General features: G+C 40.6%; 1 protein-coding gene across 3 annotated transcripts in view; it reads right to left on the reverse strand.

Moving 5' to 3' along the window:
- The window catches only part of LOC119911555 (serine/threonine-protein phosphatase 2B catalytic subunit alpha isoform), a 74330-nt gene that overhangs the window by 27784 nt on the left and 32870 nt on the right, over window positions 1–13676 (reverse strand). For all 3 annotated transcript variants that reach the window (XM_038730459.1, XM_038730458.1, XM_038730457.1), the window contains exon 2: window positions 13066–13266. In XM_038730459.1, coding sequence (XP_038586387.1) covers window positions 13066–13266 — 201 coding nt within the window. The remainder of the gene's footprint in view (window positions 1–13065; window positions 13267–13676) is intronic.

Here is a 13676-nt window from a genome sequence, read left to right on the forward strand (position 1 = left end):
TTCCTAACTCAAAAACCTTTACTAAAATGAGGAGGTTAATCTGAATCCATTCCCTTCAAAGAAAACGGGAACATGATGGCAAATCACAGCCTGTTCCAGGCATTTAGCGCTCAGTATCTATGGCAGGAGATCCACGATGGAATCTAAATTCCCTATGGTTGGGGTAATCACATCCCGAACAAGATATGTCAAACTTGTTAGAGTTGTACTGTCATCTTCCTACTGTTAATACTTCAGTGCACAGTATTTTCTTTATAATAATAGCTGTCCACTATGGAGGAATCACAAGAACTGGCTTCAGTTTTTTTCGCCACCACACCCTCTTTCAGCCTCTTTATAACCTTGAGGTGTTTCAACTGGCTAGTAAGTCTTAATTTGAGCACACCTGTCCCTAATACACTTAACGTTGACTGGCTGAAACCTCAGGGTGGCTTTCATTTCTAGACATTTGCTGTTAACTGTGATTAAAAATCTGGCTTGTCATAGCAATAACAAACATAACTGCTACGAACATGTCCACGTCATCCTAGCACTTGTCAGTTTGTTGCTCAACTTCCCAGGAATTACAGGTAGGGCTGCACGATTATTCTAAACTATTTTATATAATTACCTAACTGCAAAAAGTGTGCGATTTAATAAAACAGAAAAAAGTGTGTGTGGTGCTCTCTTCTCTGTGTCCACTGCACTCTGCTCATTATCTACGCTAGGGCTGAAGGATTAATTGCATTTGCGATATTATCGCGATGATTTTCTAATCGCAAAGGCTGTGATTTGTTGTTGTACAATGGCCTTAAGCTTGACAGAAGCTGACACTACAGAAACTTTAGTGTCACACAGGGAATAAAAGTGGCACGTACCACTCGCGGGTAAATTGGTGGTAGGTGGATGAAATCGTCGGGCAATCTGACAGGAAAAGTGCTCAAGAGAAAGACACGTGTAGTAAGGTAAGCGTATTGTGGCGATCGGTATCGTAAGCCAAAGTACACACAGCCACCAGTCAGCTCAGGAAATATCTGTGAAACGGCGTTTCAAAACAAACTCACAAGAAAGAGGCCCAGTCTGTCCTGAGTTACTTCCTGGTTACAGCCAGTGCGCTGCTCACCAGGATCGGAGGCTGCGGGGGGACTCCGGTGTTAATGAATTACTAAGCTTCTCTATTAAACACGTGAGGAGTCACTTGGTTTTATTTTATTATGGCCAACTTTTGAATTGAACCTCAAAATGAGTATTTTTTGTTTGCTTACTGGGATATAAAAAGATGGACTCCTAGGAGATTTGAAATGGCATAAGGACTCATTAATTGGTGGTTGAACTGTGAGTTTTGTATTGAGCTCTTCCTGTAGTTCCTTAGTTTTTCTTGTGGTCTGTAGGTAGGCCGACCTGATATTATATTTTTTAATGCCATGACTTGACTCAAATTATCTTTCTCATATTATTAAAATTTAATATTTCTCATTATTGCTCATAATAATAATTTGTGCATTACCTAATTTCACCATAACACAGGCCTGACCCACAAGAAAGAACAGCGTATGTTTAATCTATCCAATATTGTGTTGGTAATACTATACACTGATTTACTGCTTGTCTGTTTTGAATACAGAAGGTAAAGAGCTTAAAAATGAATTGCATTTTAAATAGCAATTGCAATATTGGTTAAAAAAAAAATAAAAAATCGCAATTAGATTTATTTTCCAAAATCGTTCAGCCCTAATCTCTCGCTCTCGCATGTGCCCCTTAAAACAGATAAGCCTACGTGCAATGAAAAATGTTTTATGGACAGTGTGCGTGTAACTTTTAAGACAACAACCTACTGTAACCCCCCCTCCCCATCTGACTCGTCACCGGTGCTCTGTGACAGAGAGACATCGTCCGCAGCTGAAGTGGTAAGACAGAAGAAAACTGGGACAAGATAAGGAAGGTTTGGGTTTGGCTAGCTGGACATTTAACGTTAGCTGTATCGGTGCCTTTTGTTGTTCAACATGTTCAACTTTTCAGAGAGCCGAAGTGCTTGTCAGTCACTTTTTGTAAACCGACCAATCACAGCCCGGATGGGGCGGGACATTAAACAAGTTTGACGTGCTACAGCAAATCATTAAATGTTGAACAATATTATAGACAAGTTAGTACTTAGCATTAACAAATTAGAGACCAATGTAGAGCCTTTTGTTTTCACATGGATTTAATGAATAAAAACAACCCACAGAAATGAAACAGCTGTAACTGGTTTTAATACTCAACACTTGGTAAAAAAGTATACTATTATATGAAAGTCTAATGAACGTAGTACTTAATATATTATTGTTATACTAACAGTATACTATTAACTAAACATTATACTCTGTATTTAATAGACTCATGTACAGTTCCTCCTCCAGGTTGTGGATAGAGACTCTGCATTAGACATATGTACACTGAGCCGGTGCGCCAATGTTTGCTGCTTCTAGCCGCCTCCTCCATAGAGCAACACGCTCCCCTAGTTCTGTTTTACTAGTTGTTTTAAATATTGTTTAACTTTATTCAAGTTAAGAAATACACATTTCAAAATGTCAGTATTTTGTGCATTATCCTTGATAATTAAGCAGGTAGACTCATAGTACCATTTGTTCCATTATAATCGAATCGCAATTCGCAAATCGCAATATTGTCCATAATAATCGCAATATGAGTTTTCCTCCGAATCGTGCAGCCCTAATTTCAGGACATTTAAATCCACCATATCATCTACTTACTTCTATCTACTGTCCTTTTAATTCTATATAGCTACTAAGAGCACAGCAGGTAGCTGTTAAGTAGCGTCTTAAGAGTTTCTGTGCCAGAAAGTGCAAATTACTGAATCTGGAGTGGTTTCCCATCACCCTATGTAACCCTATTACTCTAATACAAGAAGAGCGGGCCACAGAGATTTGCTGCTTGGCTGCCATTGAGGTTGTCTGATTTAAAAGCCTTTGGTCAATTTTGTTGATACTCTGAAGGTTGGTTCAAGGGGTCGGTTACGCCTGAACTTAACATTTATTATTCATAAATGTCATCAACAGTTCCCAACTGGTGGGTCCAGTTATTCTGGGATTTCTTGCTATACTGTAAATAAAATGTGATTTTAACCACAGAATGTATATATTTTTAAATTATACTATAAGATGATTACCATAATGATGTTTATTAAACTTTTCTAATGTTTTTTCCCCACAGATATTCATTAGATAAGTAATTCCTTTTAAATGTAGATTATCTAAGAGGTAAAAAAAGAACAAACTAGCTGAAAAAAATTAAATAAGTGATAGCTCTGAGGACAGTCGCTAGGTTAGAAATGAGAAATGCATTCTGCGCTCTCTGTATGTTTATTATAGACCTATGGCAGTGGTGGAATGTGGAAGAAGCCTGGTGCTCATTCGGTGTCCTGTGTGCTGTGGTAGCCCATATAAAAAAACCTGCATTCATTTTCATCAAGGGGCTTTCCCTTATTTTGCATGAGCTTTGTTTGGGAAACACGAGAGATTGTGCCTGAAAGTGAAATGATAGATTCTGAACAATATTAAACCAGATGGCTGGTCTGTAAGCTGCCAGCTGAAACCTGCAAAAAGTACATCCAGTTGTACTACCACAATAATGACATTTTATGTTTTTGTTTATGAGGTAATTTTGATGAGGTTCAGAGGAGGTATATTTGTTTCACTACATAGTCATCAGTGCACATGCACACACAAACACACACATACTAGAAATCCCAGGTTCCCTCAGGTATTTTTCATGGGAAATGGTTGCAGATTTTGGTGCGATATCCGTGGGGAACCCGGGATCTAAATTCCCAGCATTCAACCCTACTGTTGCGGTCTTTCCCTGAGAAGAAGCAATCTTACACCACAACAGGTGAATACAACTGGCACAACATATATTAACCTTGATTTTACTGACACTTGCTTTAAGACATTTATTCTCTTAATTCATTTTCAGCACTGCAGTGGTTGTATTGCCCTGTTCTTCAAAATAGCAATTACAACTAACAGACTTAACTGAATCAAAGCCTTTTCACCTCAGTATACACGTATGAAAAGTTAACATAGTCACCTGACAGCTGTGACTAACAAACACAAAGTCAACAATCAGTAATATTAAATGTGAACACTATCGCAATGACAGCAACGATAAGCACGGCACCCGCGTCTGATGTCAAAGTGCCGCAATTAATCTATTCTTCAAGCAATCAACTAATTAAGTAATTAACAACAGGGCTAATAGATTGAAATCTAATTTGAAAAGGACACAGACTTTCTTTTTGTAAAGCTGTTTGACACTTTATGAACTGTATCTAGCAGCGAGAATTACAATAAGAGCCTGTGAAAAAGACTTTCAGTGAGATACCCAATTAGTGGAAGCTGGAGGACAGCGTTGGAGAGCAATTATCTCAAGTTACGAGCCTCGTGAGACAGTTCTGACAATCAGCTCTCCTGGACTGTATCATAAACCTCCGCTTTACCATTTGTCTTTTATTAAACCCACACTGAGTAAATGTTTAAATCCACAGTGGGGACCAACTTCAAAAAGCAGCCTTGTTATTTGTGTCCGATTTGAAGATGTCCTTGCTCCCTCTTGCAGTCAAGCAAACACTACTACAAACACGTAGCACTGGTTTATTTTAGATTGGTTGTAAGGTTCCTGGAAAATTGATTTATTGGACCCAAAAAATGCTGAAGTTAAATTGTAGCTAGTGTTTTATTAATGTTCTTATTTGTTGGCACTGCTATTACTTACTGTATGCACTAGAAAAAGACTGTATACCTTGATGTGTTGGAGGTTTGGTGACTTGCTTACTATTTTACCTTTAATCTCATGCTAAATAAGTCTTTGCAAAACCAATCCCCCAAATTTTTTAATCAACGACAGGTGACAACGAGCAGCCTGTGTATACAATTCAGCCACGGCCAAGTAAATACCATATTCTTCAATAAAAAACAATTAGCCTTCAGTCTGTTTCCCTTTTTCCCTCCTCTACTTGACAGACAGTTTTCCAGTGATACAAGAAAGAGTTAGGCTGTGTTATAAGTGCCCTGATTGCTTGGACTGAGTTGGACTGAGTGAGAATTTTACATGTCTATAAGACTGAGTTATGACAGGCGGATCAAGATCAACATTTTATTAAATTTATGATTCAAATACTTGGTTCACATGGGAGGTGAAGTGAAAGGAAAAAAAAACCCATGTAACTGTTTAAATAAAGTTTTAATTGGAATAAACCATTTACAGTGAGGAAAATAAGTATTTGAACACCCTGCTATTTTGCCAGTTCTCCCGCTTAGAAATCATGGAGGGGTCTGAAATTGTCATCGTAGGTGCATGTCCACTGTGAGAGACATAATCTAAAAAACAAAATCCAGAAATCACAATGTATGATTTTTTAACTATTTATTTATATGATACAGCTGCAAATAAGTATTTGAACACCTGAGAAAATCAATGTTAATATTTGGTACAGTAGCCTTTGTTTGCAATTACAGAGGTCAAACGTTTCCTGTAGTTTTTCACCAGGTTTGCACACACTGCAGGAGGGATTTTGGCCCACTCCTCCACACAGATCTTCTCTAGATCAGTCAGGTTTCTGGGCTGTCGCTGAGAAACACGGAGTTTGAGCTCCCTCCAAAGATTCTCTATTGGGTTTAGGTCTGGAGACTGGCTAGGCCACGCCAGAACCTTGATATGCTTCTTACAGAGCCACTCCTTGGTTATCCTGGCTGTGCGCTTCGGGTCATTGTCATGTTGGAAGACCCGGCCTCGACCCATCTTCAATGCTCTGAGGGAAGGAGGTTGTTCCCCAAAATCTCGCAATACATGGCCCCGATGCAGTCGCCCTGTCCCATGTGCAGAAAAACACCCCCAAAGCATGATGCTACCACCCCCATGCTTCACAGTAGGGATGCTGTTCTTGGGATGGTACTCATCATTCTTCTTCCTCCAAACACGGTTAGTGGAATTATGACCAAAAAGTTCTATTTTGGTCTCATCTGACCACATGACTTTCTCCCATGACTCCTCTGGATCATCCAAATGGTCATTGGCAAACTGAAGACGGGCCTTGACGTGCTGGTTTAAGCAGGGGAACCTTCCGTGCCATGCGTGATTTCAAACCATGACGTCTTAGTGTATTACCTACAGTAACCTTGGAAACGGTGGTCCCAGCTCTTTTCAGGTCATTGACCAGCTCCTCCCGTGTAGTTCTGGGCTGATTTCTCACCTTTCTTAGGATCATTGAGACCCCACGAGGTGAGATCTTGCATGGAGCCCCAGTCTGAGGGAGATTGACAGTCATGTTTAGCTCCTTCCATTTTCTAATGATTGCTCCAACAGTGGACCTTTTTTCACCAAGCTGCTTGTCAATTTCCCCGTAGCCCTTTCCAGCCTTGTGGAGGTGTACAATTTTGTCTCTAGTGTCTTTGGACAGCTCTTTGGTTTTGGCCATGTTAGTAGTTGGATTCTTACTGATTGTATGGGGTGGACAGGTGTCTTGATGCAGCTAACGACCTCAAACAGGTGCATCTAATTTAGGATAATAAATGGAGTGGAGGTGGACATTTTGAAGGCAGAATAACAGGTCTTTGAGAGTCAGAATTCTAGCTGATAGACAGGTGTTCAAATACTTATTTGCAGCTGTATCATACAAATAAATAGTTAAAAAATCATACATTGTGATTTCTGGATTTTGTTTTTTAGATTATGTCTCTCACAGTGGACATGCACCTACGATGACAATTTCAGACCCCTCCATGATTTCTAAGCGGGAGAACTGGCAAAATAGCAGGGTGTTCAAATACTTATTTTCCTCACTGTATTTGTCTGACACTTGATGAAACCTGCATCAACCCTTTAAGCCCATTAAACTGTATAATTGGAAAAAAAACAAACAAACACAACAAACAGCCATTTATGCTAGAGAGCTATTTTCTTTATTCCTGAAAGAAATAAAATAAAAGTGCACTCTTTGCAATATCCTTTTTTTTTTTATCCTGGTCACCATTAAGGCTTCATGTTAAGGGTTAATTACTTAACCTTAAGATGCAATAAAATGTGAATATTTTAAAAAAGGACAACACAACTATAAGCTATTCATGTCATTCATCTTGCTTAATCCAGAAGGGTGTCCGATGCTAAGGCTGATTATTGCTATGGAAACATCCCAATGGCATTGAATCCTTTCAACACTGCAGCTTCTAAACAAATCTAAGCTGCTGCTAACCTGATAATGGATCTCTGTGTGTATCACCAATCCAATGAATCCATTGTGTAGAAACAAACAGATGGATGCAATAGGCAACCATCTCCTCTGTAAAGCATTAAATTGTGCAATACTGTCTGAAGGGATAACCACCAAGAAAGCAATTGTTTTGAATATCTAGTGTTTAGAAGGTTTACAGGGGCTACATTCAAATCATAACACACAGGGAGCTGTTCATAGGGGAATTATGTTTTTGGAAGTTAGCACTGCAGGAGGGAGTCTGGTAAGGTTAGCAAGAGGCTGTAATTTCACCTGAAGCACACGTCAAACACATTGCGCGTGGGAGGACTGCACCTCCAGCTGACCTTTTGGAAAGCAGTCACTTGCTGGCAAAGAAAACAGCGGGGTGACACAGAGATGGCGAGAGTTTAATCGCTGGCCAAAAAGACCCGATGTGATGGTCACTGCAAACCGCAGTCAACTCATCTGTGCGGGCGCGAGCGACGCTGGTCGATGCAAATCAAACAGGAATGCTACAATGGCTCACTCCTCCAGCTCAGAGCTCTGCTTTCTCGCAGAAAACACACAATCCACCCATCGCTCTGCTCCAGTACACCTACAGACGTGCTTTGCCTCCCTCCCTCTTGTCACACAACACACAAAAGCGAGGTGAGAACCAGAGCCCACATAAGAAGAGCAGGTGGGAGTACATTATCTGGAGTGAGAAACAATTGGTTCTGGCCATCTCCTGCTTGTGCGCTAAAGTGATCTCGCTGAGTAGCAGCATATCAGCGGGCAGCAGCTATTGAGTGGGTGGTGGGCATTACACAACCTGGCTTCAGAACCTACACAGGCCACTCCAAAGGCCGGGCTCATTGAGCGAGAGAAATCCACGGTGAGGCAGACCTTGCCAGATCATGTTTTGATTGAGACTGGATGATAACAACCCCCCCGGTTTTATGATGGCACTCTCCGAGTGCTTACATCCTGCAGAGCATGCATTTATGCAAAGGCGGAGGTGGAGCTTGCAATCTGTTATGCACATTAAACTGTATGTGATGTTTAAAAAGCTGCTATCATCAATACTGCAGCAACAATAAATGTTAAAGCGCCTGATTTAGAGTCGGACCAATATCAAATTACTGTGCTGGTGCAAACCTCTGGTTCCCAACCATATTCCCCTTATCATAGCTCATACACTGTGTGTCTATGAGCTCTGAGCAGTTCCATTTTTGGATTAGTTATTTTTTAGAGACATGCCGAGGTAAAAACTTTCCAGTGATTCAAAGAAACATTTGTGAAAAGACAGAAAAAATGCACATCATTTTGTCCAGCAGAAATACTTTACTTTTCATCTATCATGTTGCAAACTCCTCTGATTAATCTTGTGAGCTTAACTGATTCTGGATATGAGAAGCCGACACCGATCGATATCGGAGAGTGATATATCTGCCGATAGTAATTGTTTTCCCCCCATACACGCGTACGTGAATTAAAAGATGTTGTACAACTTGCCTACAGCGTGGTAGTATAAGCCAAAAACGCTGAATAAAGCATGGTCAACAGGAGAGCCGTTAGACAGAAAGAGAGAAATTGACATAAACACATTCTTAAATTTGTTTTGTAAAATAATTATAACTACATTGAGTACCGAACCAGAATTTGACAGTATAACTGTCAGTTCTCTCCTATGTAATGGGGAAACTGTTTCTAAATAGCATTTTTCTATAGTTATATATTGTTACTCATCAGCCGACATATACACAGCTGCAGACATATCTGCAATAAGCTAATATTACCCCTCCATCTAGCTCAAATACCCAAATGTGAGTGTATTTCTCATTGTAAGACTGTTGCATTACAACCTATTGGAGAGGTTTAATGGCCTTGCAATGCTGCACAGAGCAACACAAAGAAAACTGCCATCGGGGACAGTAGACTTTTATCGGCGTGTCCACGTTTCCTGCCGGGCTGGGACTTGCTGCGGGTGTTTTTCTCCGTTGGCTCTCTCTCTTTTTCTCGACCTCGTGCGCAGGACACACGGGGGGTGCTTGGTGTTGCCATGTAGCGTGGTTACATGTGGTCTGCGGTTGTGAGGCCGGTTGGATGTACTGCCAAATTCTCTGAAACGCCTTTGTATACCGCTTATGGTAGAGAAAAACATTCAGTTCACGGGCAACAGCTCTGGTAGACATTCCTTCCCTCAAAACTTGTGACATCTGTGGAATTGTGCTGTGTGATGGAACTGCACATTTCCGAGTGGCCTTTTATTGTGGGCAGCCTAAGACACACCTGTGCAATACTCATGCTGTCTGATCAGCATCTTGATATGCCCACATATGTGAGGTGGATGGATTATCTCGGCAAAGGAGAAGTGCTCACTAACACAGATTTTGACAGATTTGTGAACAAATCAAAGTCTTAGATCTTTGAGTTCAGCTCATGATGAATGGGGGCAAAAACAAAAGTGTTGCATTTATAATTTTGTTCAGTCTAAGTAACTAAAACATGCCCTGAAACATGCCTTTGAAATTTTAAATTGAACACCAGGGGCCGCTATAAATGCAAAAAGTTGTTTGTCCAATCAACACAAAACTTCCAGGAAATGTCTACATAAGGTCTCATTCAAATCAACCACTAGGGGCGCTTTAAATGCTCTATAACTGGACATCGATTAAGCTATAGATCAGAAAATGATTGTCCAACAGGGTGGAGCACCCGCACTACAAACAGGTGTATGGACAGTGTAAAAGCTCACTGTTGCCTGGCTGTTAGCTCTATTGATGGGTGACTTGTGCGAAGGCCATGGGAGCAGCTTGTACTCAGTGGCCTAAGCCAGCTCCGTTCATCACACACACCCCTCCCTCCATGAAAACCCCACCTGCCATCTGGCCCAACCAGGAAGTGAATATGTGTGTGTGTGTGTGTGTGTGTGTGTGTGTGTGTGTGTGTGTGTGTGTGTGTGTGTGTGTGTGTGTGTGAGAGAGAGACAGAGAGAGAGAGACAGAGAGAGGGGTTGTGAGTCCCCGAGCAAGACACAGAAAGATAAAACAGGACAGGGGGAAGAGGAGCACAGAGAGAAACAAAGAAATGTTTATAGAGAACAGTGCGCGAGTTTGGGAGCACACATGAGAGGGAAACACAGCAAGATCACGAGCACGCGCAACAGAGAAATCCTTGCTGAAAAGGACTACTGAGTGGGAGAGGGGTTGAGACAGGGGTGTTGAGTGGGAGGGAAAGACGTGCTTCATTGCCGCGCTCATGTACACAAGTGCACGCATGCATGCACGCACGCACACGCACACACACACACACACACACACACACACACACACACACACACACACACACACACAGCTCCTCAGGATCCTCTTGCACACAGAACAGAAGCTGTCCACTGTTTCTATGTAACACAACAAAAGGAAGGAGGTTTGTGTGCCCATCCAACATTTGAACCGTTCTAAAATCTCTTTCTGAAATCAAGACATGTTAGCTTGACGGAGGTTCTCAGAATTTCAATGACAATCTGACCACAGCAGAAGGTCAGCATTAGAGCATGTTTACACCAAAAAACAGATTGTGATCAGGTTCATGCAGGAAATCATAAAACCTTTTTTTTTTTTTTTAACATGTCTGATTAACTCCCTATTTTACCTCATTAGTCAGTAATCAAATCTCTCCCCTACCCACTGCCACATTTTCAAACCAGTATTGGTACTGTAATTTAGGTGTATTTATATCCTCACTGTCTTATATAATAAACACCGTCACTTTAAGAGATTTCTTTTTTTGTTTGCTCCTGCACAGTGCTCTGAGAAAGACCACAGCTTTTCCTTACTGTGCATATGTGTTTAACTTTTACAAATTGCCTTCTGTTTCACTGTGGAAATTAGTTTAAACTAGTAGATCAATGCAATTCGGTTGAGTTTCAGTCCGAGTTAGAATTGGATTTTTTTGGATAGACTGGTGCGCGGCTACCAGTGCAGAGTTTCCCTTTCATCCCTCTATACTGCGTCCACAGTGATACTTTGTCATGCACATGACTCCCTAAAAAATCTTTAAGAAAGCTATGTGTAAAAGTTACACATAGACATGGTTAAATAATCAGAAATCTAGTTACGTTTAACAGGATTTCTCGTAATCCCCTGCTTACGTGCAAACGCAAAGACAGAAGCAGCGAATAAGGCTTGTGATTGTCCAAGCTCTTTGCATCTTTTTGTTAAGCTTCACTCTCTTTGACAGCTAGACAAGATATATTCTCTTCTCATAATGGCCTCAGTAAGCATATGAGCCACGCTTTTATTTAAAAAGGGCCGTGCATTCATGAATTTAAGCCTGACGATTATTAATTATTTGAGTAGGCCTCTCTGCCTCTGATTACAACAACATCAAAGAAGCCTCATCAGAAAGTCTAATGGAGGGAACAGGGCACTTGACCAGGAAGAAAGACAACAATAGATGCACTGCATCTGCACATATGCATCAGCGAGCCTCCTACTACAGTATGTTCTTCCACAGCGGCAGGCATGAATGAGCTCAACTTCAGCTGCAGGGCACTTTTGAGATAGAATATGTATTTGTGAAAAATTTGTATCCACAAACAAATGGCAGAATGTGTTTCAGCTTTGTATGCCATTTAAAAAAAAAAACTGTTTTAATACAATGGCTCTGTGTCTGAACTGCGTTTTAACGCATGAAGCATTGTGTCACCAAGCTTGTTAGTTTTGGCAAACTGGACGAACTAAACCCGTGTGTTTCCTAAAATAAAATACACTGCCATGACAAACTATATAGCCAACATGTGGCCTGGAGGTACCATGACTCACTTAATTAGGAAAATTACGTTTTCACATGGCTGTAAGCATGCAGTCCTCTCTTAATATATAAAACAAACAATTAGGGCTGCACAAGTTATTTTAGGTTGACATATAGTGCCATTTTTATTGTGATTTGAAATAATGTGCTGTCAGTTCCTGTGGCAGTAGTAATAATGACTGTTTTTAGAAAAACGCAGAGACAAACAAGGTAGGAACTGACTGGATTGTCAAGAGCTGGAAAGTAATTTCCTTCTTCAGCCTTGCCTGCGTGCAAACACTGTTTTCGTCTCTTAAAAGTGGATTACTGTCTGTCATTTGGTAATTGATGAAAAACAAGCAGACATTCTGTTTAAGTTTTTCTTTCGAGTTGTTAAGCTGTCGTGAAGTTCATTTTGGAAACAAGTAAGGTATAAAATCTAGGAGCAAAGACAGTACAAAAGAACAATACATACACAGGTGCAAAGTGAAATTAAAATATTAATAGGAATAGCAATCTGGAAAAATAACCTGGATTATCATACTATTATCATCATATAACAGTATCAGAACTGCAAAAAGCTATGTACATACAACAAAGTTTATAATGGATTTTGAGAGGCAATTATTTCAGTGGCCTCACATCCCAGTGGCCCCTTCTTGGAAATATACCAATGTGTTGGTGGAGGCATCCAACTCTCTCTTTGTGTGTGCGTGAGTGCATGCGTGTGTGTGTGCAGGGCTGCATCTTCCACTTATTTTTATTATTAAAAACGATTATTATCAAAAACATTTCTCAAACATTTATCCAAATTTGAACTACTGTTCAAATGTCTTGTTTTGTCTGACTAACAGTACACTAACAGTTTACTATCACATAAGACAAAGAGAAGAAGCAAATTGTCCCAATTCAGAGGCTGGAACAAACAAATGTTTAGCATTTTTACAAGAAAAAAAAATTTAATTGAAAGAACAATTGCTGATCAAAATAGTTGCTGATTAATTGATAAATTGTTTTAGGTCTACTCTGGTGACAAACACAATGTGCCAAATTTGACTCCTGACCTGTCACAGGGGCCTCAATGTCCAGCAGGTTCTTCTCTGAACGCAAGATTGTGGCGCCCTCTCCTATGAGCCTCAAGGCCACCGCCTCCTCCACGCGGCCTTCCTTGGTTAGGTGAGCTTTCAGCACGTCCACTTTGGGCTTCCCCTCGCTGTCAAACACCTCTTTAGCCGTCAGCCGGTGACTGGGGGGGAACGGGACAGCTGCGAGGGTTAAAAAAAACAAAAAACTCAACATCATTATGGCGGATATGCTTTCAGAACATATTTAGAGTGTTTTAATACACCTTTCATTGACAAAAGGCTTATGAGGATACACAGTTAATTCCACATCACTGAGCAAACGGCATTTAAGCTGTTTGATTAGCGGGTACTTTGTACCTTCCGGGGGATCGACTCCCTGTAGGAGAAGGAGTTAGCGTTCACTCCTATGCTTCCAGCCCACCCTCTGAGACAATTTACCAGATTGCTGCTATGATCTGTGAGTCATTCAATTTTCAATATTTATAACAGACAGGACACAGTTTCTAGTTTGCTTGGCAATATTCACAGAAACAGAGATTACTCTTTGAAAATGAAGCACTGAACTGAGTTTTATTAACATAAAAAAACCT

Source organism: Micropterus salmoides, unplaced genomic scaffold (assembly GCF_014851395.1).
Source record: "Micropterus salmoides isolate LMB-PRFRI ecotype aquatic unplaced genomic scaffold, ASM1485139v1 Ms_hic_scaffold_2, whole genome shotgun sequence".
Taxonomy (NCBI): domain Eukaryota; kingdom Metazoa; phylum Chordata; class Actinopteri; order Centrarchiformes; family Centrarchidae; genus Micropterus; species Micropterus salmoides.